The sequence below is a fragment of the Phacochoerus africanus genome, chromosome 1 (genome assembly GCF_016906955.1).
Source record: "Phacochoerus africanus isolate WHEZ1 chromosome 1, ROS_Pafr_v1, whole genome shotgun sequence".
In the NCBI taxonomy this organism is placed as follows: domain Eukaryota; kingdom Metazoa; phylum Chordata; class Mammalia; order Artiodactyla; family Suidae; genus Phacochoerus; species Phacochoerus africanus.
The window spans coordinates 219,448,077-219,475,830 of NC_062544.1; the positions used below are offsets into that span (position 1 = coordinate 219,448,077).

At 43.2% G+C, this 27,754-nt stretch overlaps 2 protein-coding genes across 2 annotated transcripts in view; one reads left to right on the forward strand and one right to left on the reverse strand.

The window, feature by feature from the left end:
• Positions 1-986, forward strand: part of HCLS1 (hematopoietic cell-specific Lyn substrate 1) — a 28,229-nt gene extending 27,243 nt beyond the window's left edge. The window contains exons 13-14 of the mRNA XM_047791301.1: positions 113-175; positions 374-986. Of these exons, the coding sequence (XP_047647257.1) occupies positions 113-175; positions 374-510 (200 nt within the window). The 3' untranslated portion in view covers positions 511-986. The remainder of the gene's footprint in view (positions 1-112; positions 176-373) is intronic.
• Positions 987-3,867: 2,881 nt separating this feature from the next.
• Positions 3,868-26,284, reverse strand: FBXO40 (F-box protein 40). The gene is made up of 5 exons (XM_047791310.1): positions 26,065-26,284; positions 25,861-25,950; positions 12,053-12,085; positions 8,744-10,648; positions 3,868-5,630 (listed from the first exon to the last, which is right to left on the reverse strand). Exons 2-5 carry the CDS (start codon positions 25,945-25,947, stop codon positions 5,415-5,417), a joined length of 2,241 nt encoding a protein of 746 aa, XP_047647266.1. The 5' UTR covers positions 25,948-25,950; positions 26,065-26,284; the 3' UTR covers positions 3,868-5,414.
• Between the last annotated feature and the right edge of the window lie 1,470 nt (positions 26,285-27,754).

Sequence of the window (27,754 nt, forward strand, 5' to 3'; positions counted from 1 at the left end):
CCTTGGTCACTCCAGGGGAGAGGAAGAGGAAGATTTCCCCATTACACGGAAGGACCGGTCTGTTTTCCTTCTCCATGTTAGTGAGACCATGTTCATATTTCTCATTATGCAGGATCATCAGGCAGCCCAGCTGGGGCTGGGATCTCAGCTGTAGCCTTGTATGATTACCAAGGAGGTAAGCTGGGAGTGGCCTGAGGGGTCTTGTTCCTGGAGGCCTTTGATGCAAGAGAGAGGGGGGGATTCTGGGGGGCAGGGAAGAACACAGGCTTGACATTATGAACAGGCTATTTCTTTCCCTGAGATTTAAAGGGGGTAGAGTGGTGGAGGCATGCCTGCCTGATTTATCCTAATAGCCTGTCAATTTTCTCCCCAGAGGGAAGTGATGAAATTTCCTTTGATCCAGATGACATCATCACCGACATTGAGATGGTGGATGAGGGCTGGTGGCGGGGACGATGCCATGGCCACTTCGGACTCTTCCCTGCAAATTATGTCAAGCTCCTCCAGTAACTGTCTCTCTCTGTCTTCTGCACTAGGACTTCCCATGTACAGAGTGGCTCTGCCCCCATCCCGTCTCCATTCTTGCTCCAAGTGTCTGACAGGATGTCATGAGTTACCTGAAGTTCTAGAGAGGCTTCCCTCTCCTTCTCCATTAGGGTTTGGGGTAGAGACAGCATGAAGAAAACAGTCTCCTTCCCTTCTGTGTCTTCTCTACCCCAAATGAGCTTAAGGCTGTTTATCTTGTGGTCCTGCTTCCTTCCCCATGAATGCCCTCTCCAGCCCTCCCCGCTCCCCACCCAAGCTCTACCTTCCTTTGTCTGTGAATTATGAGCTTCCTGGTTTGCTAACCTGGGAAGGTAGGTCTCTATCACCTAGTTTTCTAGGTTGTGCTATTTGCTGACTTTCTTTTTCTGCAGAGATATCTCTGAATATTCTCTCTGCTCAGTCCTAAATTGGAAATAAAGTGGGACCATGGCTCGCCTCTATTCTGAGGAGGTAAATGGTACTTTTTACGCACCATCAATGGCCCTCACTCTCATGGCTCCAATTCTCCTTCCTTCTTACAGACATATCCAGAAACCCCCCTCCAACCAGTGCCCATCACTCTGCACTGTGGATGTCAAGGGCTGTGCCTTTTCCTAAGAATCTGTATATACTCAGTATACTCAGTCCAAAACATATGGGCATGGGGCATGGCAGTAAGGTAAGGGAACATGGGGCCAGGAAGGGTCCACTTCTACAGGCTTCAGCAGTTGTGAGAAGCCAACCACGTTCTGTTTGGTAGTACAGACTACACTTTTTTTTTAGGACACAGTGGCTCTTGAGGCAGAAGCACAAATTAGGGGAAAGGAAGGAGGAAAAGACTGAAAGGAAAAATGAAAAAAGATGAAAACTAAAGTAACACAGGGTCTAATGAAGTGTTAAGAGGATTTAGAGTCAGAGACAGTGACCTCTACTAGAGGTTGTTCAGGCATCCTTATAGCTGGATGACTGAAATTGATGGCCAGGTAAGAAGATAGATTGAAGAAGCTGATGAAGTTTCTTATGTGGTCCAGGGTCAATGCTGAGACGAAAAAAACTGAGGACCTTTGGACAGGCAGTGATGGGCAAAACAAAACAAAAAAACAAAAACAAACCACCAAGCAAATTATGGGGATGAGGGATAATGAGAGGTCAGGGTATTGTGGTTAGGATAAAACCTAACCTCAGGCTATTGGGCTCAGCAAGATCTGAGATAGGAGAACCTAGGCAAAATGAAAACCAAATCAAAATGAAATTCGGGGGATCTTTTGTTGGTACAACATAGAAGTCTGTGCTACAACCAGTATCTAAAGTTGAGTTTAGCTTTCAAAGATGGTGAAGGCAGTGGGATCAAGGAAGAGCTAGGATTGATGACTGAGACCCAAAAGTCTTTAAAAATTAAGTTCATAGCTGAGCTGCCTATGTGCTTAGAGCACAGTATCCCTTGGCTTTTCTTCAAGACACACACTCCTTTGTGTCCACAATGACTTCTATGCCAATGAATCACACATCTGCCTCTACCCCTCACTTACAAGATTCACCCAGGTAGCCTTTCTGAGTGCAAACCAGCTTTTATTTCTGCCTCTTAGGGACACTGGGGTTTCCAGCGTACAGAGGTATGTCACCATAGATATACACAATTTCATTCTTCAGTTCATTGGACATCACACATAGATCATATTTTGCAGTGGTTTTCTTCTTACATCTCCAAGTTCCACCATACTTTTCACTTTTCCTTTCTTTCTTTCTTTTTTTTTGTCTTTTTTGTTGTTGTTGTTGCTATTTCTTGGGCTGCTCCCGCAGCATATGGAGGTTCCCAGGCCAGGGGTCGAACCGGAGCCGCAGCCACCAGCCTACGCCAGAGCCACAGCAACGCGGGATCCGAGCCGCGTCTGCAACCCACACCACAGCCCACGGCAACGCCGGATCGACAACCCACTGAGCGAGGGCAGGAACCGAACCCGCAACCTCATGGTTCCCAGCCGGACTCGTTAACCACTGCGCCACGACGGGAACTCCCACTTTTCCTTTCTTTATAAGACAGATCCCCATACTATTAAGGCAACAAAGTCCTTTCTGCCTCCATTCTATAGACACATTCAGCTGATCTCTGCTGGGACTCACTTTCTTGGTGGTGATACTCCCCAAGGGCTCGGCTCACAGATATTACCCCGTCCAGGCTCCTCTTCTTGGGCCCACAGTCCCCTTTCACTTCCCTCTGCTGCTCTTAATCTGAAGCTGTGTCTAGCTGTTTTGCCTCCATCAGATAATGCTTGCTGCTCGCTGCTCGTGCTGCTTACAGCAGCTTCATCTCACGAAGCAAATCCTCTTCTGTCTAATCCACCATCTCTCTAAAAGGCTTCCCTTTTGCTCCAAATTCCCTCCCACCGTAAAATGGGCTTGTTTTCCTAGACCAGTGGATATCTGTAGTATCAACTCTATTGCACTGAAGGCAGCAACTGGGAAAGTAAAGTATGGGGCCCCACAGGGCATTGTGGTCACTCTTGTGACTGCCCTCCTGAACGCTTGGCTGCCCAGGCTATCAAGAAAAAGCCCTCTGCTCTCTTCCTTTTCCCGTACTTGTTATTCACCTCATGGTAGCCCCGAATTTTCATCTCCCTTGGACGACAGCTCCCCTTGCTTTCTTTGTCTAGTAAGAGACAAAGAAACTGGAATGAACTGCCAGAGATTTCTTTCTCCATATGGGAAGGACTAGATTCAAAACACATGGAACTGATCCCTGGAGAACTCTTTCTTCTTCCCACTTCAGTATTTAGTTGTTGCAGTTACTCATCTTCCCTGAATAAAATCTTAGCTCACACTCTAGTTATATTTTCAGAAATGGTGCCTTATATACAAATGTGAAATATATAAACCAAACAATAAGGATTAGGGACAATAGAATTACATTACTGAATAGTACCAAGTGGCACATTACAACAAAAGACGAGCATACTTCCCCTCTGGGACTTGCTCGAATGCCTTCTTGACCCTTCTTGGGGGGATACCATTTACTTCATCTACACCAACTCTGGACCGTGTTCAAAGGGAGACCCAGGCAGTAACAAACATTCCTATTGATTAGACTCTTTTTTTGTTGTTGTTGGCTAAATTCTTTGTTCCCTGATTCCCTGAGATACCCATCCTCCTTTCCCCTTCTTTCTCACTTGCTCGAGGGCTGCTAGGAAAATGGCTCCAATTAAGGTGAGAGGGATATAAACATAAGATAAATAGCTCAACCTTCCTGGCTTCAGCTGCACCTGGAGAGCTGAAAGGATGTATTTTCACACACGACCCAAGGACATGAAGCCACACCAAACAAACCAGCTCGATTTGACTCCTAGCTTAAAATCATCATGTGCCTGAAATCTATTTAGTAAATAAAAAAAAAAAGAGCTGCATGAAATCATGACCATTGTAGATAACTGTGTGAGATAAGATCTTGCTCTACTAAAAAAGCATACCCTATTTTACTGCCACTGGTGTGTTGTTCTTTAGGGTAGTGGTTCACAGCTAGGATTGATTTTGCTCCCAGAGGATATTTAGCAATGTCTGGAGACATTTTTGGTTTTTATAGCTGTGGGGTGCTACTGACATCTATCATATAGAGGTCAAGGATATTGCTAAATATCCTATTACACACAGGACAGTTCCTCGTGACAAAGATTTATCTAGCCTAAAATGTCAACAGTTCTATGAAACCCTGCTTTAGGGGATGTGAGTTTCTGTTGTGTATTTTTATCTTATTTTGTTCTCATAAGTATTGACTATTTGTTACCAAAACCCAGAAGTGTCACCCATTTTTGACAGAATGGAGTCATAACCAGCAGTAGGTAAGAGCAATTATGGGGAACCACTATGTTCAGATGTCTTCCTTCCCAAGGTCCCTCATGAAGTACTCAAGTGGTGTCTAGGACCTGGTGGTTGGTACCACAGGAACTGCAGTGGGCCTTGTCTCTGGACTTTTGCACAGTCTCTTTGGGCTACACTGTGCAGGCTGGCATGACGCTGAAGTTGGTGTTAGTGTTCTGAGATCATTTCACATAGCTCAGCGGGGCGCTAGTCCATGCCTGTGCTCTCCCTAATCCAGACCTAGACTATAATTTTCGGAGGAAAAAACTTTGACTCTTAAGTCACTGTTAAAATGTTTGAAAGTGAGCTGTGGCTTTTTGTCCAAAATTTCTCCATAAATATAGTATCTCCTTTATATTTTTCTTCATTTTTCAAGGCTGTCCTTTTATATGTTGCCAAGACTCTATACCACAAACTCTGCAACCTCATTTATGCCTCTCATCCTTTGGTCTTTGGTGTCCCCAAGGCTGCTGTTCTTAGCCTAGGTCTCTATTCTGTCAGGCTGTGTTTAGACTGTCTGAGCTTAGAGGCAATGGGGCAACTAAAAGAAGGCCTGGACTTGGCTGTCAAGACAACACCAGCTATAAAATCTTCAAACTGTGCCCTGTACTCTAGGTGCCCTGGGAGGCCCCTCAGTCCCCATCCCTACCTTGGCTGCTTCATATCATTCAAAGTGCTTATAAATGGAAAAGCTCTCCACAAAAGCACAGGTCTGGGCTGGTTATGGAATTTCACTGCTCGTCTCCTAAGGACTTGAGCTTATCTTCCAAATAGCCTCAAGTTACCTATTTACTTTGCAGACTGATTTATTTTAGAAAAAAAAAAAAAAAAAAGGAGGGGGGATAGGTTATCAGCATGTCACTATACCAGTTATGTAAGCTTTAGACCTTGTGCAACTGCTCAGGTTTTAAAGGCCACTGCATGTTCCAAAACACCCAGATAAGCACATTTACAGTTTACAGAAGGAAGTCCTCCAAACCACACTCTGTCCGACTTTCAGTAACTCTGAGTGGGAATCAAGAATGGTGAACTCTGAATCTTTAGTAGGCGTGTCTTCCTCGTGTTCTGGCTCTGAAGGTGGAGACTAAGGTCTCTCGGGCCTGCTCACGGGGCTGACACATGCTGGTCAAAAGAATCGGGTCAGTCTTGTGCTCTACAATGTTGAAAGGACAGGACTTCAGGTGCTCAGACATGGAGGCAACTTCATTAAACTCCCAGCTCTTGATTTTGGAGAAGAGGCTGCTGAATTGCCAGATCTGTGAGGAGAGATCGAAACTCACAATTGAACATTTGGGCAATATCATCATGCTGGCTTTATTGGAACAGTGTAAGGAAATGCCTTTCTGTTCTTCCTGCTCTCAGCTTCCAAAGAATGTTTAGTGGCTGCAGCAGACATTTGCTAGTTCCTTCTCCAACATCTAGTTCCTAGTTCCCCCTTCAATGGATCATCCTCCCAGCCAGCCATGTGTTATGCGGAAATGACTAACACCAATCTGCTTATTGACACACACCTGCTCCCTCACCTCCTATCCCCACCCCACTGCCCTATCTAGTGCTAGAATAGACACATGGTTGAAATTAGGACAACCAATGCCAATAAGACTCTACTGTGGGACTTTTGCTTGTGAGATAAAGAAACATATTCTCATTTTCCCTCTGTGCTTGAACTGGGAAGCTGCCATCTTAGGAGCTTCTGGTAGCCACCAAGGACCATGAAGGAAGAACTATGTCTTAGAGTGGAACCACTAGTAAGGAAGTAGAGTCAAGAAGTAGAGAGTAAAAAGATCATTTGGGTGCTGCTAGATCACACCATACCTGAAGCCATCACCTTTGAAATTTTTAGTTATATGGGCCAATAAATTCCCTTTACTGTTTATGGCATTTTAAGTTGGTTCTCTATTGCTTGAAACTAAAAATAAACTAAAATTTAGCATGCTAAATAGAGTCTCACTAGAACAGAAACTTGAGAATAGAACAGAAACTAATAAGAGTCTTGTTAGAACAGAAACTTCAGAACATAACAGAAACTAATGAGTCTCATTAGAACAGAAACCTCAGAAATCTAGGAGTCTTGTACTCAAACCCCTGCTGGCCTTTCTACCCAGGATGTGGCGGCAAAGTCATTTGTTTTAAAATCTGGCTATAAGGGTAGGTATAACCTGATATCCTTCAACCCAATGACTTCACCCTTAATTTCTTATCATTGTCCCTATGTAGGAAAAGTATATCTGGTGACCTTAGAACTATTTCCCTTTTTATTTTTTAAATTTATTTATTTTGTTTTTTTTTAGGGCAACACCCACAGCATATGGAAATTCCCAGACCTAGGAGTCATTTGGAGCTGCAGCTGCTGGCCACAGCCACAGCCACAGCCATGCCATATCCGAGCCATGTCTGCAACCTAAACCCAAGCTCACAGCAATGCTGGATCATAACCCACTGGGTGAGGCCAGGGATTGAACCCTCATCCTTATGGATACTAGCTGGGTTCGTTACACATGAGCCACAATGGGAACTTACTCCCTTTTTATTTTAAAAAGCCATTTTAATATGAGCATTCTTTAGCTCCAGCTAAATTATCTCTCTTCCTTTATGTGAGGAAATTAGTTTGTCCCAAGTGATATTTAAGAGTGGTCTGTAATCACTGCATCAGGAAAAACTGTGAGCCAAAAAATAATAAAATTTCTAGTATTAATTAATTATTAATAATGAAAATTAAATCATTTGCATTTGATTTGACAGAGGAAGATGTTAGGTGGTTCTAGACTGTACAATTCTGAAAGCAGAGTCTTAGTCTTATTCATGTTTATTCCTAACACATGGTCAGTTGGCAATCACCGTTTATTTAATACAAGGATGCAGTCATGGATTCAAGAGGGAAGGTCTCATAATTCTTTCTTTCTTTCTTTTGCTTTTTAGGGCTGTAGGTGCGGAATATGGAGGTTCCTAGGCCAAGGGTCAAATAGGAGCTGCAGCTGCTGGCCTACACCACAGCCACAGCAATGCCAGATCCGAGCCAAGTCTGCAACCTACACCACAGCTCGTGGCAATGTCGGATTCTTTAACGCACCGAGGGAGGCCAGGGATCGAACCCACATCCTCATGGATCCTAGTCAGGTTTGTTACCACTGAGCCACGACGGGAACTCTCTCATAATTATTTCTTGAAGAAGACTGCTCAGGGCATAAATGATAGAAAATATGCAAGATATTTTAGGCCTAATCAACAAAAGCAGGTGTAAACATCTCCCAATTCCCCAATGTCACTTTGCATATACCCATATACTGGGAAGAAACTCAACAGTGAGGTTATGGAATTACTGACCTAAGTGGCCATCATAAATTTGTGGTTCACATTACCAAAAAATGCACCAGAAGAAAGGATGCTAAGGGCACCTGGGATCTGATGAAATAGGAGTATTCATGTCTATCTGGTTCGAGCTGATTGAACTTATAATACAGATAAGCAAAGGGGAAAACCTTGGGAAAGGGGAACAAGGTTTTCCTAAGGGGAAAGATTCTTTGATTCATACAGCAGAATTAAAAAAAAATTAAATAAGTATTTTAAACCAGGGTAAATCAGTAGACCAAATTATTTTAGAATTTCAAAATGAATTCAAGAAGGGCAAAACTCTTTTGAAATAAATTAGTCGACAAGGGACTGAGGAGCATTTGTTGGACTATTGCATCAGTTAGGGTCCAGGTAGAAAACAGACGGCACACTCAAATTGGGTAATCTGAAGGGAATTTTAAAAAAGGAATGATTTACAAATGTGTGGGCAGGGCACAGGGAAGCCACAAGAACAGTGCCGTACCCAGGCTAGTAACTGCTCTAGGCCTGAAAGGGAAGAAGGAATGAGTAACTGTGTGGAGAGGGCCATCTGATACAGCCACCTTTAGTGGAGGGACATGGCCAGGGCAAAGTGTCATGGAGGGGAGAATGCGTGCAAAGAAGAAGCCGGAGGAATAGGTATGTCAACCGCACTCTCCTTCCTACCCATCTCCTGCTGATACACTCCCATTAGATTAGCCTAACTGGAAGCTGGAGGGCTTGGGAGCTGGTTAAGGCAGTCTGTAGAGATGAGCCTCCTGGGGGACAGATCACGATGGAGAAGTTGGAGAATGGATCATATGAGTAAACAGAAGATATTCAGGACACGTGCATAGAGATAAACAGGCACTACTATCTGTATTGCCATTTTGATGTTGATGGTTCTGTCCCCTCTACTAGGCTGACCTTAAGTTCACAACTATGTCCTTATTCCCAGTAAACTAGTATAACCTCAGTGCCTAGTATAGTGCTTGGTGCATAGAAAGCTTTTACTAAATGTTTGTTGAATGAATGAATAACTGAATGACCATGTACTTGCCTTTCTGTGAATTCTCCAGGAGGTGCCTCCATGGGAATACCTCTTCTTCTTCCACTGCAAGAGGACCATCCCTCTCTCTTGCAACAAAGTGGCACAGATATTTCTCATCAGCACAGACACCTGGGAGAGCTGGGACAGGCTAATGCTGTCCAAGAACCCAGCAATGTACTGCAAAACCTCCAGGGGTAGGCTGGTTAGAGAATTCTGGCTTTTTCCTCCATGGCCTGAGAGATGGCTGTTCTTCCATCTCTCACTCAGCTCTGAAGCAACCTCTGGCTTGATGGCAAAGGTATTGAGCTCTTGACTATAGATCACTTTTGCCTTTTGCCCTGGAGGACGGAAGTGGTTTTGAATAAAGGTGCATCCCAAGTAGGCAAGGGGGCATCGGTGCTGGAACCAGCCATTGAGACATGACTGAATGTCTGTGTGGACATTCTTGAAATGTAGGGGGAACTCATCCCTCCTGAAGAATTTGTTGCAAGTGAAAGTAAAGGCAGAACTGCTCTTGTTGTGCCTCCTAGTGACACACTCACTGTGGAGCTCCACATGGAGCCCGTTCGGGTTGGCACTGGTTAGGAGGTCAGCCAGCACTGTCCCAGAGGAAAACTGCTCTGGCTCAAAACTGTATGTCTGTGTAGCAAAATCCATGAACAGGCCATCAATGCTCCTAGATTCAGAGATGACATGACCTTTGAGTTCTCTTTCCAAAGCACACAGAAGGGTGGTCTTGATGAGATCTGATTTGGGCAGATCCTCCACAGTGATGCCTAAATCTGAAGTATCTACTGCCTTGTGTTCACTTGGCCTACAACTCAACATAGCATCTCCAAGGCGAGCCCGCTTCCCACAATAGCTCACAGGAACTTTAAAGGTGTAAACAGTCTTCACTTCCTGAGCCTCAAGTTTGCCGTAAACAAAGTCTCTCTCTTTAGGTGTACAAGCAGGCATCTGACCAAAGTGAATAAGCATCCTCCCATTGTGCACCAGGTACATATTATAGTCCTTTGCATCCACAGCTGTTTTTAGTCTTTCCAGGACCCCATCCTGCCAAGGGGCAAGCCCTGTCTTTTCTATGGCTGCAGAAAAGTCCTGCTGCTTCTGCTCTTCCTGTGGTTCTTTCCCTTTGGCTGCTCCCTCTTCTACTGTGTCATTGCCACTGGAAATCTGTTCTTTCTCTGGGCCATCCTTGCTCTTGCCCTCACAGCGCACTGATGAGCTTGTTAAAGCAGAAGCCGCATGCTCTTTGCTGAACATATTTTCCCACTTGTCAAACCTGGCCAGGTCCATCCCTTCTTTGGTTTTAGCTAACATCTCTCTTTCTTCTTGACTCAGCTCTGCCCCCTCTCCGTTCGCAGCTGACAGTGTTACCAGACCAGCATCCGCTCCACCAACAGCTCCTCCTGTTTCCTCCCAGCTGGCTTCACCATTCAGGGTTGGTTCCTCCTCAGTGGGTTCTCTAGTTTCTGGGAAAAGTTCTACCATTTTTAGAGATTTGAAAAGGACCTTCTGGTCCTGGAGGGCCAGGGCTGTGTCCAGGCACTCCTCACTGGGGGTCTCTTTCATGATGTTCTCATGAAGGGTTGTTTCTGAGTCCACGTTTGGCCAGCGGTTCCACTCCATGGAGCAGCAGACCACGCTGGCAGGGCACACTTGCAGGTGCTTGGCCAGTTTGTGGCGGGGCATGGAAAGGGGGCAGCCGTATTCGGAGTTGAGGCATGGAACCTGCTCTAAAGGGCAGAGGAGCTCGTGCTCTGCCTCTTTGCACATGTGGAAGGTAGCGCCACAGGACAGGTGGCAGCTTATCACCAGGCAGGAGATGCTGGGCTCCACGGGAAGGTGGCAGTGCCGGTTGAAGCATCTCTCGCAGTGTCGGTGCTCCCCTGGAGGAGGCCTGCGTGCCCTGCCCTGGATACATCAGAGGCAAGGGGAAAGAGAAAACAAATGGCTGCTGAAGAGAAGCTCTAGGACTGTTCAGGAGTGTTTAAGTTTTTTTTTTATTTTTTAATTTTATTGAAGTGTATTTGATTTACAATGTTGTGTTAATGTTTACTATGTAGCAAAGTGTGAGTGTTCAAGTGTTTTTTTTGTTTGTTTTTTTGTTTTGCTGCCCTGGTGGCATGTGGAAGTTCCCAGGCCAGAGACTGAACCCATGCCACAATAAGACCCAAACTGCTATAGTGACAACGCTGGATCCTTAACCTGTTGCCAGGAAAACTCTTTAAATTTTAATTAATGTTTCTTATTTATATATGCTTATTGTAGGAACCTTGGAAAATACAGGACATCACAGAGAAGAAAGCAAAAACACTCATAATCTCACAACCTAGAATAACAACTATCAGCATTCTTCTCTTTTATTTTCCACTAGTTTATTCTATTTGTTTATTTGATGTGTTGAGAATAGAGAAAAACAAAGCTGAATGGAATGGAATGGACTACGAGATCGACAAATTGCTTTTTTTTTTCTTTTCTTTTTTTTTTTTTTGTCTTTTTAGGTCTGCACTGCAGCATATAGAGCTTCCTAGGCTGGGGGTCAGATAGGAACTGTAGCTGCTAGCCTACGCCACAGCCACAGCAACACAACATCCAAGCTGCCTCTGAGACCTACACCACAGCTCACGGCAAGACCGGATTCTTAACCCACTGAGTCAGGCCAGGGATTGAACCTGTGTCCTCATGGATACTAGTCAGATTCATTTCCACTGAGCCACGACGGGAACTTGGACAATTGCTTTTTTTGAGTTGTTGATTATGGAGCATTTATGTTTCACAGTAAGTACTATGAATATAATTTTGCATTAATTTGCTATTATGACCTGTCTAGGCTGTTTTATTAATTATTCTTTGCAAACTTTCTTCATGGCAGAAAGAAAGTCCAAAATGAGTGCGCTGTCATTCATTTACCAGCCACCACCAGGGGGCGCGCTGGGAGGACATGGAGCATGTCTGGTTTTGTTCACATCTTTGTCCCCATCACCTGCCACAGAGCTTGTAAGTACTCAACGATATTTGTTGAAAAAAGGAATTGTTAGCTACTTAGATTATAGATGAATTTTTTCATTTTTCACATGTGAAATTTCACTAAAAATTCTCTGCTCACAAATCTTTCTCAGCTCTCTGCTTTCCCCCAACTCTCTGTCAGTCTCCTCAAGATTCTGCACTAGTATCCCCGGTTTGGTAAAAAGCCAATATATATATATATATCATAAGACCCAAAGGACAAATATGCCAGCTGCATGGGCTACAGGCTAAATGAAACCAGACCAGGACCTCTGAAAGGTAAAGGTCCAGTAAGTACCTGGTACTTACCATAGTTTCCAAACTGCTTCCGGCTTTGTAAATCTAGGGGAGAATAGAAAAATATGAATGATTAGTAAGAAAAATTTTTTGATTATCTATATTAACGGGGGCTGGAGAAATTTCACATACTCTCTCATTTAAGTCCTTCCACCACCCTTGAGGCTAAGTGTCACGGTCCCCATTTTGCAGACAAAAATATGGAACCTTAGAGAATTTAAGTAACTGGTACAAAGTTACACAGGTGCTAAGTGAAGGTATCAAGTTTCCAGCCCAGGCTGGGGTGGCCCATGCTCTTTTCACTGACCTATGCCTCCCTCCGATGGACCATCTTACCAACCACGGGATGAGCAGTTTCTGCTTCCTGTCACTTTTCTCCATTGTTTACCAAAATTGTCTTGGCATTCCAACCCTTATCTCTGACTGGCCCAAGTTACCCTCTAGGCTTCTCTCCCACTGGGGATTCTTGTCCACTTAGAGATTAGCCTGATATCCTGCTTAGACTGGGACAGTGTGCAAATGTCAGTAGAGTATCTATCACATGGCATTCACCCTGGTGTATTCAGTGTTCCAAGGCTAGAGCAGGGGTCAGACCCCAGCAGCACCAGAAGAAGGAATGCAGCTCCTTGGCTCTAGTCCATAGGTCTCAAGTGGGAATGTGTTGTCAGATCTTCTTATATTTTAGAGAAACTAGGGATGCAAACTCTTGTGAATGGTGGTATACTGCAGTGGTTATGTCAATTGAATCAGAATTGACATAACCATTGTCAATTATGATTCAATTCTGTCACTAACTGTGAGACATTGGGAAAGTTACTTAACCTCTTTGTACATCAGATTCTCCATCCTTAAAGATAGGACAACAGTAGTGCCCATCTCATGTTGCTGTTATTGTAAAGAGTAAATGAGTTAAATATACCTAAAACTCTTAGAACAGGAGTTCCCTGTGGCTCAGTGGGTGAACAGTACTTGTCTTGTAGGAAATGATCTCTACATGTTTACTTTATGAAACAAAGTATTTTGTATTTCATTGTAATGCAAAATATTTTATTACATAATATATTAAAATAAAAATCCTTGGAATTTTAAATGTTGGCAACTAATTTTAATTTTTTAAAAAAACTCTTTTTGCCAAGGAAAAACATATATGTCAGCTAGAATGATTGGTAAGTTGCCAGTTTGTAATATCTGGTCTACAGAATGTATAGCATATTTTCAGCACTGTGTGTTAGTCTGGGATGGGGTAGGGTGAGGTGAAGTTAGCATCCAAAATTATAAGAAGCAGTATTTTTAAATTTTTTTTAAAGTTTTGCTTTAGGATTTGCCAATTCATTGTGGGTAAATTTTCCTCCAACATTTTTTTTTTTTTCAGGGCTGCACCCAAGGCATATGGAAGTCCCAGGCTAGGGGTCGAGTGGGAGCTGTAGCCACTGGCCTACACCACAGCCACAGCAATGCCAGATCTGAGCCAAGTCTGATCTACAAGCTCACGGCAACGTCAGATCCTTAACCCACTGAGCAAGGCCAGAGGTTGAACCTGCGTCCTCATGGATACTAGTCAGATTCCTTTCCACTGAGCCATGACAGGAACTCCTCCTCCAACTTTTTAAAAAATTTCAAATATATAGAAAAAATGAATATACGTAATGAACTCAAACATTCTCTACTTAGATTCAACAATTGTTAACATGTTGCCACTTACACCTCCTCTCTCTCAATAAACACACACACACATACACCTTTTTGCCAAACCTCTTGAAGATAAGTTGCCTATATCATGGCACTCCACCTGTATTTCAGGATATATTTCCTGAGAATAAAGATGTTTTTCTTTATAACTACAGTAATATTATCTCACCTAAGAAGGCAAAAATAACTTTCTAATATGTAACATGCTATATCTACATTCAAATTGCCTCGATTTCCCCCAAAATGTCTTCTGTACTTTTCAAAAAAAAATTTTAGTTTTTAAACCAGGATCCCTTTAAAGTTGATTTATTATATTTGTTTGCTAAGTCTTTTTAGCCTCTTTTAATATGGAAAATACCCCTCAACTTCTCTTTTTTAGAAGAAGCAGTCTTAAATCTCAATAAATTGTAGTCTATGAGTTCCCCTTGTGGTTGAGAACCCAACATAGTGTCTGTGAGGATGCAGGTTCCATCCCTAGCCTCGCTCAGTAAGGATCTTGGTGTTGCTTGAAAGCTGTGCTGTGCGTTATAGATGCAACTCAGATCCAGCCTTGCTGTGGTGTAGGCCTGCAGCTGTAGCTGCAATTCGACCCCTAGCCCAGGGATTTCCATATGCTGCAAGTGCAGCTGCAAAAAGAAAAAACCAACAAACAAAATGTAGTCTAGTTCATTCATGTATTCATGCCAGTAAGTGAGTATAAGGGTCACCTGGACTGCTTGTTACAGTGGCTTTGAACACTATTGTTCATTAGAATCAGCTGTGATGCTTGTTAAATATATAGATCTGAACTGTGCAGTATGGTAGCCACTGGCCACATGTGGCTGTTTAAATTAATCAAAATGAACTAGAATAAATAATTCAGTTCCTCTAGTTATAGTACAACGTTTCAAATGTTCAGTAGCCTCATGTGGGCTACTCTATTGGATCACACAGAATAGAATATTTTCATCTTCATATAAAGTTCCACTAGACAACACTGCTGTAGATGCTGGCTACACTCCTGACCTGAAAGAAAGGTGTATCCTGAAATTTACATTTTTTTTCCTTATGGTGGCACCCATGGCATATGGAAGTTCCCAGGCCAGGACTGAATCCAAACTGGAGCTACAACAACCTATGCTGCAGCTGCAGAAATGCCAGATCCTTTAACCCTCTGCTCTGGGCCAGGGATGGAATCTGCACTTCTGCAGAGACCCAGGCCACTGCAGCTGGATTCTTAACCCATTTGCCGTGGCAGGAGTGCCTGGAATTTACATTCTTAACACATTCCCCATTTATGCAGTGGGATTACTGAATGTAAAAGAGGATCATGCCAGAGTGCTCTATACCCTGATAGTCAGTCTGAATCCAGAGTCAGGTAAGAAGTTGCAAGCCAGAATATCAACAGGTTCAGGGTCAAGTAGAAGATAAATCACCCATAAAGGAGATGAGCAGAGTGGAAGGGCCTTGAGGGTTAGGCTAAGATGGAACAGAATAGGATCAGGCAAAGAGCACATCTTTTGGATGTAAGAGTCCAGTGACTAGATCTTTTAACATACAATTTAACATTCAGGAAGGCTTCTGCCATATTCCAAATCACTCTCAGGGAAAAAAGCCCATTACGAACATGTAGAAATTCATAAATATTAGACACAAGCATCTGGAATTATTTGGTGCTCAGTAGGGAACTATTTACCATTAAAATAGAGGTGTTAACTAGTAGTAGTGGAAGGATGGAATGGAAGGACCTGGAGTTAGCAACTGCTATGTAGAGAATGTGATGGAGGCTGAGTTGGGTAAGACCGATGACAGTAGAAATAGGCAAGATGAGACAGGAGACAACACAAGGGAGAATCAACTAACTTTTCTGTTTCTGGATGGAGATGGGGGAGGAAGAAGAATTAAAGGTGATGCCGAAAAGGTGAACCAAGAAGAGAAAATATTGGGTGTAGTTCAGAGAAAAAACAGAGGTCTAAGGAGGGAACTATTTGGGAAAGAAAGTGCAACACAAGTAGTTTTGGTGATGAGAGATCATGTGGGTGGGAAGGTGAGGGGTTAGAATATAAAGATGCAGACTTGAGAATCATCCACTTAAAAGTGAGAGGAAGTCATAACTGGGGAATTTAGAACACAGGATAGAAACCTGAGCCATGCAGTGGAAACAAATCTGACTAGGAACCATGAGGTTGCGGGTTCGATCCCTGGCCTCCCTCAGTGGGTTAAGGATCTGGTGTTGTCGGGAGCGGTGGTGTAGGTCGCAGACGCGGCTTGGATCCTGCGTTGCTGTGGCTGTGGTGTAGGCTGGCAGCTACAGCTCCAATTAGACCTCTAGCCTGGGAAACTCCATATGCTGTGGGTACGGCCCTAAAAACATAAAAGACCAAAAAAAAAAAAAAAAGAAAGAAAGAAAAGAAAGAAAAAAAAAAGAGAGAAATAAACCTAAGCTATGAAGTACAAGGCTAAGTATGACCACTCCAGGGACATTAAGAAGTAGAGCCAGAGAAGGAGAGACCTGAGAGTCATGACAGTCAGACTGTGTTGCCAGATGTAAAGGAAAGGGTGAGGGATGGCCTCTGATGCTGCCATGAGGTTAGGAACAGTGATGACAATGTCGCTGCTCATGGCGGGTCTCCAACGAGCTCTGGCCAAAGCATGTGTATTTCAGCTGTGAGGGACCTTTGGCCATTTAAAATCAGGTGTTTGTTTGGCAGCTAGGAGAAAGCTATTAAGAACACACTCCAATGGTGGCAGGGCCGGTGCCCTGGCTGGTACAATGTGACCATCTGCTTTCTATTCATAACAGATGTTCATCAGTAAGAATGGAGTCTGGATGACTCAGAGTCTCCTTTTGGTTTTTAGGTGGGAAAGAAGAGACAGATCACAAAGGGAATGAGGCTGTATGAAAAAAAAGCTAACAGCCCCAGGAATGTCAAACTTGATATTTGCCAACCTGGTTCTGTCACAAAGGTGAGACAAGTTCCCAGCAATGGCAAAGTAGCCCTGGCTGGTTCCATGCACTCCGTGTATGTAGTGAGAACTCTGCCCCTACCAGCAGGCATGTGTCTTGTTAGAGGAATAATAGTGATGAACTCAAAGACCAATCATTTCTTATCCTTCATCATTATAAAGATAGTTCTTAGGAAGAATGTTATGGAAGTTGGAAACATTTGTGATGAAGCCTTATTGCTCTCCATGTCTTTGAAGTTATTTGAAAATATCCCTTTAAGAAAAAAGAAAAGCAGTGCATGCAGGCAACAAAGATGCTGTTGCTATTGTTGTTGGTGGTGCTTTTTGTTGCTATTTAAAGATCTTCTGCCAGGCTCTGGAGCTATCCTAGATGAGTGACTTTGACAGAGGACATGTGCTGAGCAGAAAGACAGTGAGTGGGGACTACTCTTTGGAGATGTTTGGTACTAGAGGAAAGGTGAGAGATAAATAGAGCCTAAGGGCATGAAAAAGCGCATCTGAAACTTTTGTTGTCTGTCTGGGGGAACTTGTTTCCACTGAGATGAAAGACAACCCCAACGAGCTGATAGTCTGATTATTACATGGAGAAGCAGGGTGACCATTCATCCTGGTTTGCCTGGGAATCTCCTGGTTTAAGCACTGAAAGTCTCAGATGCCAGGAAACCTCTTAGTCCTTGATCACCTTAGACTGGAGCCAACTGGTATTGCCCCAAATTGATCAGATTAGATTTATCACTGGTTGTCTTATGACATGAGATGCCTTGTTCTCCCCATTTCTGTTCCAGTGCAATGACTGGATCCTTATCTTTCCTGGAGTTTGCCTGACTTTCCCAGACTGAGTGATTTCTCTGCCTTTTGAATGGTTTCTCATGGAGGAAGAGAAATAAGATATTAGTGCTGAACATGTGCATTTATATAACATCTCATTTAATCCTCACAATAATCATGTGAGGTGGGTACTGCTAGTTCCAGTTGACCCATAAGGATACTGAAGCATAAAGAAGCCTAAGTTTGACTGGCTTCAAACTCTACTATTGGCTACATCACATGGTATTCATCAGAGACCCATAGAGACATATGTGTTCCCTCTCTGTGATTTGGGGAGAATGCAAGCCCATGGCTAGATCCTATCAGAGGAGACCTCTACTCCCCCAGCTGGGGCACAGAAAGGTGTCCACATGTATAATCTCTCCAAATTGTAGAGGAGCTGGATGCTTCACATTAGGAAGCACTCCATCCCTATGGTGATTTTTTTGGGGGGTTCTCCCCTGGACCTCATCCCATGCCCTTCCCTATAGAGGAAACAAGAAGACCACCCTGGTCCCATGCCTTTGCATTTCAGGGAATATAAATGTGAGAAAAGATCTTTAGGGTTAAAATTCTGTACTAATGTATGGAGTCAGAGATTTAAGATGAAACACTGACTAAATCAAAGCACATCAATCATAGAAACCCTTCAGTGTGAACAAGCACTAATTCTAAGCCTGAAATAGAGGCAGTTATCCAGGTGCCATTTTCTTCTTCTGTTTCTATGCTTCTATTTTCAGCTTTAAATTCTTGCTTCCTGGAGTCCTGTTGTGGCTTAGCAGGTTAAGAAACCTACTAGTGGAGTTCCTGTTGTGGCTCAGTGGAAACAAACCTGACTAGTATTCATGAGGATACAGCTTTGATCCCTGGCCTCCCTCGGTGCGTTAAAGAATCTGACGTTGCCATGAGCTGTGGTATAGGTTGCTTGGATCTGGTGTTGCTGTGGCTGTGGTGTAGGCCAGCAGCTATATCTCAAATTTGACCCCCCGCCTGGGAACTTCCATATGCCTTGGGTGAGGCTCTAAAAAGAAAAATTAAAAAACAAATAAATTCTTACTTCCTGTCTGAAAAAGAATGTACATTCCCTCCACTTAAAAATGAACATCGGGGTGGAGTTCCTGTTGTGGCTCAGTGGTTAACGAATCCGACTAGGAATCATGAGGTTGCGGGTTCAATCCCTGGCCTTGCTCAGTGGGTTAAGAATCCAGTGTTGCCGTGAGCTGTGGTGTAGGTTGCAGATGCGGCTCAGATCCCACGTTGCTGTGGCTCCGGTGTAGGCTGGTGGCTACAGCTCTGATTTGACCCCTAGCCTGGGAACCTCCATATGCCGCAGGAACGGCCCAAGAAATGGCAAAAAAGACAAAAAAAAAAAAAAGAACATCAGGGAGTTCCCGTTGTGGCTCAATGGTTATCAAACCAAAACAGTAACCATGAAGTTGCAGGTTTGATCCCTGACCTCGCTCAGTGGGTTAAGGATCCAGCATTGCTGTGAGTTGTGGTGTAGGTCATAGACATAGCTCGGATCTGGCGTGGATGTGGCTGTCACAGTGGTGTAGGCTGCCAGCTACAGCTTCGATTCAACTGCTAGGCTGGGAACCTCCATATGTCATGTGCCTAAAACAAAACAAAACAAAAAATTAAAGATAACTGCAGTGGTTTGCCCTGGCCATCTGCAGACCATGTAAGAAGTACCTCATCCCACTTAGCCCTCACAAGGAGGTGCTGCGAAGACTGCTCCTAGTTGTAGGTTCCTGGGAAGTGATAGTGATCAAGCTTGTGGGTACTGCCCAGAGCGTTCAGCAGTGGCAGCAGCAGGGCTGGTGTGCTCCCAAGGGTGTGAGAGCAACAACAGGTGGTGTTCAGTTGCAATGCCCTCCTCTGTGGTACCCTTTAGGTGACTGGGGCCACAAGTGGTGCCTGTTCATGGACCCCGAGTGGTGGTGGGCCACACCCACCTCTGGAGCCAGAGATAACTACAGTGGTTTCCCCCGCCACCTGTAGACCATGAAAGAGGCACCTTGTACCACTTAGCCCCCACAGGAGGTACTGCAAAGGCTGCTCCTAGTTGTAGGTATATATACACAGTGGAATACTACTCAGCCACAAAAAAGAAAAAAATAATGCTATTTGCAGCAACATGGATGGAACTAGAGACTCTCATACTAAGTGAAGTAAGTCAGAAAAAGACAAACACCTTTTGCTATCACTTATATCTGGAATATAATATATGGCGCAAATGAACCTTTCCACAGATAAGAAACTCATGGACTTATAGAACAGACTTGTGGTTGCCAAGAGGAGGGGGAGGGAGTGGGATGGACTGGGAATTTGGGGTTAATAGATGCAAACTATTGCCTTTGGAATGGATAAGCAATGAGATCCTACTGTATAGCACTGGGAACTATATCTAGTCACTTATGATGGAGCATGATAATGTGAGAAAAAGAATGTATATATTTATGTGTGACGGAGTCACCTTGCTGTATAGTAGAAAATTGACAAAATACTGTAAACCAGTAGTATTGGAAAAAATAAAAAATCATTAATAGAAAATTTTTTATACTAAAGTACATCAATCAAGTCTATGGGCAAAACTCTCTCCCCAAAATATGTTTTAAAGTTTCCCCGTCTACAGGAGACAAAGTAATATAATATAGACATACATAGTTGAGAGATCCACAGAGAGGATGTTGTTGAGAGAAATAGATTTTACTGATTGTACTGGATGCAGTTTAAGTGGAATATCACAGGTGGAAGGACCAAGTGCATGAGTTTGAGGGATGAATATTTTCTTTAAGGAAATAGGGAAGAACCTGGCAGGGGAGCAGGCACTTTGATGCAGGTTGTGATGCTCTGTGGATCACTCAGACAAGAGTAAGTTAATAAAGGCAAGTCAGCTAGAATAGTGTCCTTAAAATGCTACCTAAACCAAAAAAGTAGTAGCTAGACCAACAGCATCAGCATTACCTGGGAACTGGTTAAAAATATAAGTTTTTGGGCCCCACCAAATTAGACCTAATAAATCAGACCTACTAAATCAGACCTACCGAATCCAGCTGACTCTATTATAAGGTCAAGTTTGAGAGCTAGAAGAGCCTGGTATTGTGCTCCCAGTCACAGAGAAATTACTGCCCAGTTAGGTGGGATGGCCTCAGAGAAAGATCTGAAAGGACAGTTGGCAAATCCATTCCTTTCCATCTCCGCCACCACTGCCCAGGTCCAAACACCATCATCACTCATCCGGTCTGGTGCGATAACATTATAATCAGTCTCACTCCTATTTTGTGCCCCATAATCTATATTCACCAGCAGAAAGAGTGGATTTTAACAACTTTTAGCATTAAATCATTACTCCTCCTCCTCTTCAAAATCTTTAGGGGATTCCATCCCATCACAAGGAATAAGCTCTGATGTCCTTATCTTGGCCCACAAGGCCCTACATGAGGTTTCTTTGCTTGTCCCTTTTACCTCACTGCTCTCCCTTGAGTGCTTGGCTCCATCCTTGTTGCTCATTCCTATGCAGGGCTTTTGTACAAGCAGGAGTCTTCTTCCCTTGCTTCTTAATTGCATTATGGGCTCCTTCTCGCCACTTAGAGTTCAGCATACTTAGGACCTCCACAAAGAGGTCTTACCTGACCGCCCCCCTGCCATCAATTTAAAATAACTTAATGAGGAGTATGCATCGTGGCACAGCGAAAACGAATCTGACTAGGATCCATGAGGTTGCGGGTTTGATCCCTGGCCTTGTTCAGTGGGTTAAGGATCTGGTGTTGCCATTAGCTGTGGTGTAGGTCACAGACATGGCTCAGATCTGGCGTTGCTGTGACTGTGGCATAGGCCGGTGGCTACAGCTCTGATTCAACTCCTAGCCTGGGAACCTCCATATGCCATGGATGCAGCCCTAAAAAGCAAAATAAATAAATAAATAAATAAAGTAAATAAATGAATACTCTCATGTTCTGTTGAATAATTACTGACAAGTTATTGAATCTTCCTAAAGCCAGTGTATTCATCACACACTGGGGCTCATAATAACCCCTGTGAGGCTTGTGTGAAGATCAGATGAGGTAAAGTGCATAAGAGACATTTAATTGTTGGCCCTTCCTCTATCAAGAAGGTTATTGTCCTCATCACCACCCTTTTCCAGACCTTTATTTCTTCCTATTGCATCACTCCCACAGCCCTCAGCTGGCCTTTAAAGTTTCAGTTCTCCTTGACTCCCGTGGATCTTATGTACACTGCCAGCATAATCATCCTCAAACTCCATTAAAAAAAAAAAAAGTCATTCCTTTAAGGATGTGAATCTCCCTAATTCTCCCCACTTTTGGTCCCTTGTAATCACCACAAAGCAGTCACTCCTCAAGCACTGAGGAATTCAAATAGTAGAGCATCAGGTCCTGAGGACCATTTGGATGCCGCCAAGGCAACCTGAAGCCATCTTTGTTTCCCAGGTCCAAGTCGAAAAGTTTAATTGCCTACCTACATTAGTTTGTTCATTAATTTAAAAAGGAAGGTGTCAACTGAGATTGGCATCTCTCTTGCAGTTGGCTGTAGGTATTGCTACAACCCGAGGGAAGTTGCTGTGATGGTGTGAGCGACCTGATGAAGGGCATAAACAGAGCAGGAAGGCTGTGACCCATGGGTGTGTACAAGCTGTGAATGGAGCTCTGACCGGAATACTGATGAGAGCCAGGGGCCTTGGAGGGTTGCAGGAATGGTTTCTCAGGACCTGAGAGTGAATACAGCTAGCACTGATCCCAGCACTCTGTCGACCATTAGGGCTGGATTGAATGGAATTCAATAGGACCCTAAAGAAGGCAGCATCTTGAAGGACCTGTGAGAGCAATTTGAGATTTAGGAGGAGTTCCTGAAGTGGTTCAGCAGAAACTAATCTGACTAGGAACCATGAGGATGCAGGTTTGATCCCTGGCCTTGCTCAGTGGGTTAGGGATCTGGCGCTGCCATGAGCTGGGGTGAAGGTTGCAGGGCCAGCTGGGATCCGGCACTGCTGTGGCTATGGTGTAGACAGGTGGCTACATCTCTGACTCAACCCCTAGCCTGGGAACCTCCATATGCGGGCGTGGCCACCCCCCCCCCCCAAAAAAAAGATCAGGGAGGAAAATGTAATGATATCAGATATATGCTAATTTGTTTTTGTTTTATTTTGTTTAGCTCAATGTAATGTTAATTGAATGTAAAAGACTCAGGGGTCTCCAGTTTTTGGTTTTGGTTTTTTTCGTTTGTTCTTTTTTTTTTTTTTTTTGAGGAAACAATACCTGTTTTATTATTTTTTAATTTTTAATTTTTAGGCATAAATATCTTAATTATGTAGTAAAGAAAACAGCTTTGCCAGCATTAGTCAATCAATTATTCAAATTCTAATTTAGGCCTAAAAAGCTATGTTCTGAAGGATTTATGAAATGTTTTCATAAAAGTGGCGGATTTCTGCAAAGGACTAAAAAACCAAAGAAGAGATAACTTTGCTCATTCATCTTGATCTAACTGGGAATATTTTCAGGGGGCTCCAGTTACAGCAGATACTCTGAATTCTGCCAGAATTGTTTTCTGGAGGTTACGGTGTTTGTTCTAAACCCTTGCGGTCATAATTAGAAATCTGGATCAGGCAGATAACCAGAAATCCTCTGCTCTGGAGCTTCTCAAACTTCAGTGTGCCTAGGAATCAACTGGGCATTTTTTTTCTTTTTCTTTTTTTTTTTTTTTTGCCACGCCTGTGGCATTTGGAAGTTCCCAGGCCAGGGATTGAATCCTTAACCTCTAGGCCACCAGGGAACTCCTGGGCAATCTTTTTAAAATGCAGATTCTGGAGTTCCCATTGTGGTGCAGCAGAAATAAATCTGACTAGGAACCATGAGGTTGCAGGTTCAATCCCTGGCCTCGGCCATTGGGTTAAGGATTCTCTGTTGCCATGAGCTGTGGTGTAGGTTGCAGACTTGGCTCTGATCCCACGTTGCTGTGGCTGTGGTGTAGGCTGGTGGCTACAGCTCCGATTTGACCCCTAGCCTGGGAACCTCCATATGCTGTGGGTGCGGCCCTAAAAAGCAAAATTACAAATAAATAAATAAAATGCAGATTCTGATCTGGTAGGACAAAGGAAAGGCTCTCATTAAACCTCTTCATTTTCTTCCAGAGAACCTGAGGCCCAGAGAAGTACTGGGTCCTACACATGCTCCCCGAGTCTCTGACTCTAATCACCTGCTTTTCTTTTTCTACTTCACCTTGATAGTTTATTGAGACATTCTGTAGAAACCAGAGTCACACACAGCTACCTGAGTGACAATAGCCAAGGGCATGTTGTCACGTAGATAGTACCAAGGGCAAAGTAGGACAGAGCCTGGAAGAATGAGGAAGAGGTGGTGATCAAGTGTTGCTGGCCAACAAAGTCATGAGAGGGCATAGAGCAGGTATATTTAAATCACTGACTCACGCAAAAGAGAATGGGATTAACAGATAATAGTTTTAACATTCTTTGCTACAATTTTAAAGTTAGTAGGCAATCGGGCTGCTGTTAGGAAGATATTTTTAGGCAAAGGGCCCTCCCAGCATCCCTCACATGATGTCAGTGACGAACTATTTTGCCTCCTCATGCGGCTAAGCCCTAGCAATAATTATTTTATTCCTGAGGTTTAACTTTAGTGGAAGTGACAAGGTCAAAAGTTGAAGGACAGAGATTCTTTAACTGTTAACCTATTAACCAGCCAATTAACCTGTTACTTTAATTATACACTGTTACTCTGTTTTCCTGCTATAGACATTTAATTCTAGGGAAAGAAAATATAGATAAAGTTAAATATTAAAGTAATCCCTTTGCCTCTTGAGATTTTAACACAACTAGTTGGTTGAGGATAATTCCCACATCTGGTCCCATAATCCTGGGCTTTGGGACTATGATTTTAGCCCTTTCACTACACCCTAAAAACTACCCTCTCCCAAATCTATTCAACCTCACCATCTGCAGTTCTCTACCTATGCTAGAGAATTTTTAAACTTTCTAGTTATTTAATTAGCTGGTTAATTCTCATATCTGTTGCTTATATTATTAGTATTTCAAATTACTGTTTTATACTGGCCAAGAAAGTACTAACTAGCCAGATTATTTAGGGGTAACTCTGAGTCAGCCTGTCTGCTTGGTTGCAACTAAGCCAACATGCCCCAGTCTTGCTAGGACAGTATCCAAAACACACCTTGAAGACCTTCGTGCCATGAAAACCCTCACAAAATTAAATGAAGTTAGGCAGTTATACACAGTGTATTTAATTGTGCCTGGCAAACAAGCATAATTATAACCTAGACAACTTTGACAGAGTTATGGCATGCGTCTGGCAGTTACAGAGGCAGGCAGGAAGGAACCAGGAGTTAGGGCATCTGGGTCGGTTTCCTTTTATTTGGCATTGGTGCCTTTAGCTGTACACTGCAAAGGTCAGAGTGTGCAGAATCCCTTCTGCGGCACAGGACATTTCCCAGGATGTCCTTAGCTGAACTTTTAACTATATAACCCTAAAGTGAGGTCCAGGGGAAAACAGGAAAATAAACACTGCTCCCTTATCCTTGCCTAATTTGTACATGCAGCACCATGCAGTTATGACGAAAGCCAGAAATAATCAATCTACACTTGAAAGTGTTTGATACTTCACGTATCATTAATCATTTTACCATTGTCCCTCTGGATGAGCAAGTTTCAAGTTTGTAATAATTTTTGGTTTGCATGTCTGTAGAAGTTTTTCAACTTGTAAAATACTTTCACTTTTATTTCATGGGTGCATTTTGGATCAAGAGAGCTGGGGAGGAAAGAACCTTGTGTAGCGAATATTGTTAGAGAAAAACAGGCTTTAAACTCTGCAGGCGGAGTTTATGTAGTATATAGAGTAAACACAGTTGTGTTACATTCAACCGGTAGCTGACATAGGGTTTGGAATTTAAAGTACAGGAGAATGACTTGCAGTTAACATAGCAAATGCTGAAGGGGGAAAGATCACAACGTTTGGACTTTAGAAAATAGAAATCCTGGGTTCTGGGCCTCCCACCTATTTCTTCCCCATCACCCTAACCGCCCCCTCCACCCAATCACTACTATATAACTTTAGAGATACCACATAATGCTACATTTAATTGTAGAAAAAGAACCATAGCTGTTAGAAAGCAGGTCATCTCTTCCTGCTCTAAGATTTTAGATTCAAAGCAGGAGTTTACATATGGCTAGGTCTCATTCTCAGCACCAACCTTTTCTCCCCCATCATAACTAATTTGCCTAACAACCTTCTGGCTCAGGGCAAAACAGTGATGTGCAGCTCCGTCTCTGTCTCCATGTTCACCACTCTGAATGTCCCCTTCCCAGACCTGCTCACATTTGAAAAGCTTACCTTAATGGCCCGGACTGAGTCAGCATCTGCAGCACCTGCGTCCCTCGTTGTGAGCAAGTAGATTGCTGAAGATGGCTGGCTGTGCATCAGCTGCAGCAGAGGAGGTAGGGAAAGGAGAAACAACTTCAACAGAAATAGTTCAAGTGTTTCAAAGTTAAAAATAAAACTATATCACAAGGGGCAATGTGACCAGGCTCAGCTTACGATTTTTTCCTTTCCCCTGTATTTATCAACACTCTGTCTCTGCTGAAGGGGCAGTTAGCAGGGGAAGCCGGAAGGCAAGTGGGGTTTTATATCAATGGGTTTTCATTCCCTTGAGGAGGAATGAAAATCCTTTTAAGAAGGATCTATTTTCAAGGCCAGAGTAGCCTCTCAAACTCCTGTGCATGTGGTTGGCAGATCCAGCTGTGCTCGCAGTGGCTGCTGTAGCCCTCTGGACAGGCTGCTGCTCTAATTATAACCATGCTTTTCACCTAAACCCATCACTGGCTGAGGCAGCAACTTGTGCAAGTGACATGTGGTCCTGTTTCTGTTTCTCCTATTTCTTGTTATGACAAGTAAATGGCTGTCCTCTCCTTTCCTCTGCGGTTGGGAAAGGGAGTTTGTAATTCAGAAATCAGGCATAGATTAAATCCAGTGTGAGAGAATTAGAGGTGGTAGGAGGTTGAGCTATCGCTTAGCCCAACTCTCCCGTTTTACAGATGAGGAGACAGAGATTTAGAGAAAGTAAATTTTTTGTCCAAGTCACTGCTTGCTGGTGGAAGAGCCAGAGGAAAGACTACTGTTGTAACTCTCAGGCTAGTGCCCTGCTTCAAAGGAACTCATTCTGCTATTTTCTGAGGAAAGATAATATTTAATTCTGGCTTTGCTAATTTCTAGATATGTGTCTTGGACCAAGTTATGTAACAAATCTCTACCTCAGTTTTTCCCAGTTGTGAAATGGCACATATCAAGTGGTCAGTGATGCTGTTATTTGAATGTATGGACTGAAAAAATGTATGCTTAATTCTGCTGTAAATAACAGATGCTGAATTCCCCTTTCCTCTGGATTCTTCCCTGCATATATATTCACGTAAAGGTAAACTTATTTGGGGTGAGCAACTAGAGGTTGAAAATTGTAAACATTTTGGAATTCCCATCATGGTGCATTAGAAACAAATCTGACTAGGAACCAGGAGGTTGCTGGTTCGACCCCTGGCCTAGCTCAGTGGGTTAAGGGTCTGGCATTGCCATGAGCTGTGATGTAGGTCTCAGATGTGGTTTGGATCCTTGCTGTGGCCGTGGCATAAGCTGCCACCTATAGCTCTGATTTGACCCCTAGCCTGGGAACCTCCATATGGTGCAGGCATGCCCCTAAAAAGCAAAAGAAAGAAAGAGAGAAAGAAAGAGAGAGAGAGAGAGAGAGAGAGAGGGAGACAGAAAGAAAGAAAAGAAGAAAGAAAAGAAAGAAAGAAGAAAGAAAGAAAGAAACAAAGAAACAAAGAAACAAAGAAAGAAACTGTAAAAATTTTGTATACTGATCTTTGTGTCCTAAAAATTACTGAACTTTCTTATTAGTTCTAATAGTTTTCTTAAGATCCCTTAGGATTTTCTAGATATAAGATCATGTCCTCTGTGAATAAAGATATTTTTACTTATCCCTTTAGGATTTGGATACATTTTATTTCCTTTTCTTGCCTTATTGCACTGCCTAACTTGTTCCCTGTTTCTGATCTGAGGGGAATAGTATTCAGTCTTTCACCAATAAATGTCATATTAGCTATGGACTTATAGATGGAGGATTTGATAAGTTTGAAGTTGAAGTGTTCGATAGTTTATCCTAGTTTATTGCGTCTTCTTTTTATTGCAGTATAGCTGATTTACAGTATTGCATTAACTTCAATTGTATAGCATA

What these genes read in the sequence shown, in the direction of transcription:
- FBXO40 (XM_047791310.1), bottom strand. Translation starts at nt 25,947, where the DNA reads ATGCACAGCCAGCCATCTTCAGCAATCTACTTGCTCACAACGAGGGAC. An exon ending in ACTCAGTCCGGGCCATTAAG is followed by an intron (nt 12,086 to 25,860) that starts GTAAGCTTTTCA and finishes ATTCTCCCCTAG; the next exon opens with ATTTACAAAGCCGGAAGCAG. An exon ending in CCTGGAGAATTCACAGAAAG is followed by an intron (nt 5,631 to 8,743) that starts GCAAGTACATGG and finishes CTCTCCTCACAG; the next exon opens with ATCTGGCAATTCAGCAGCCT.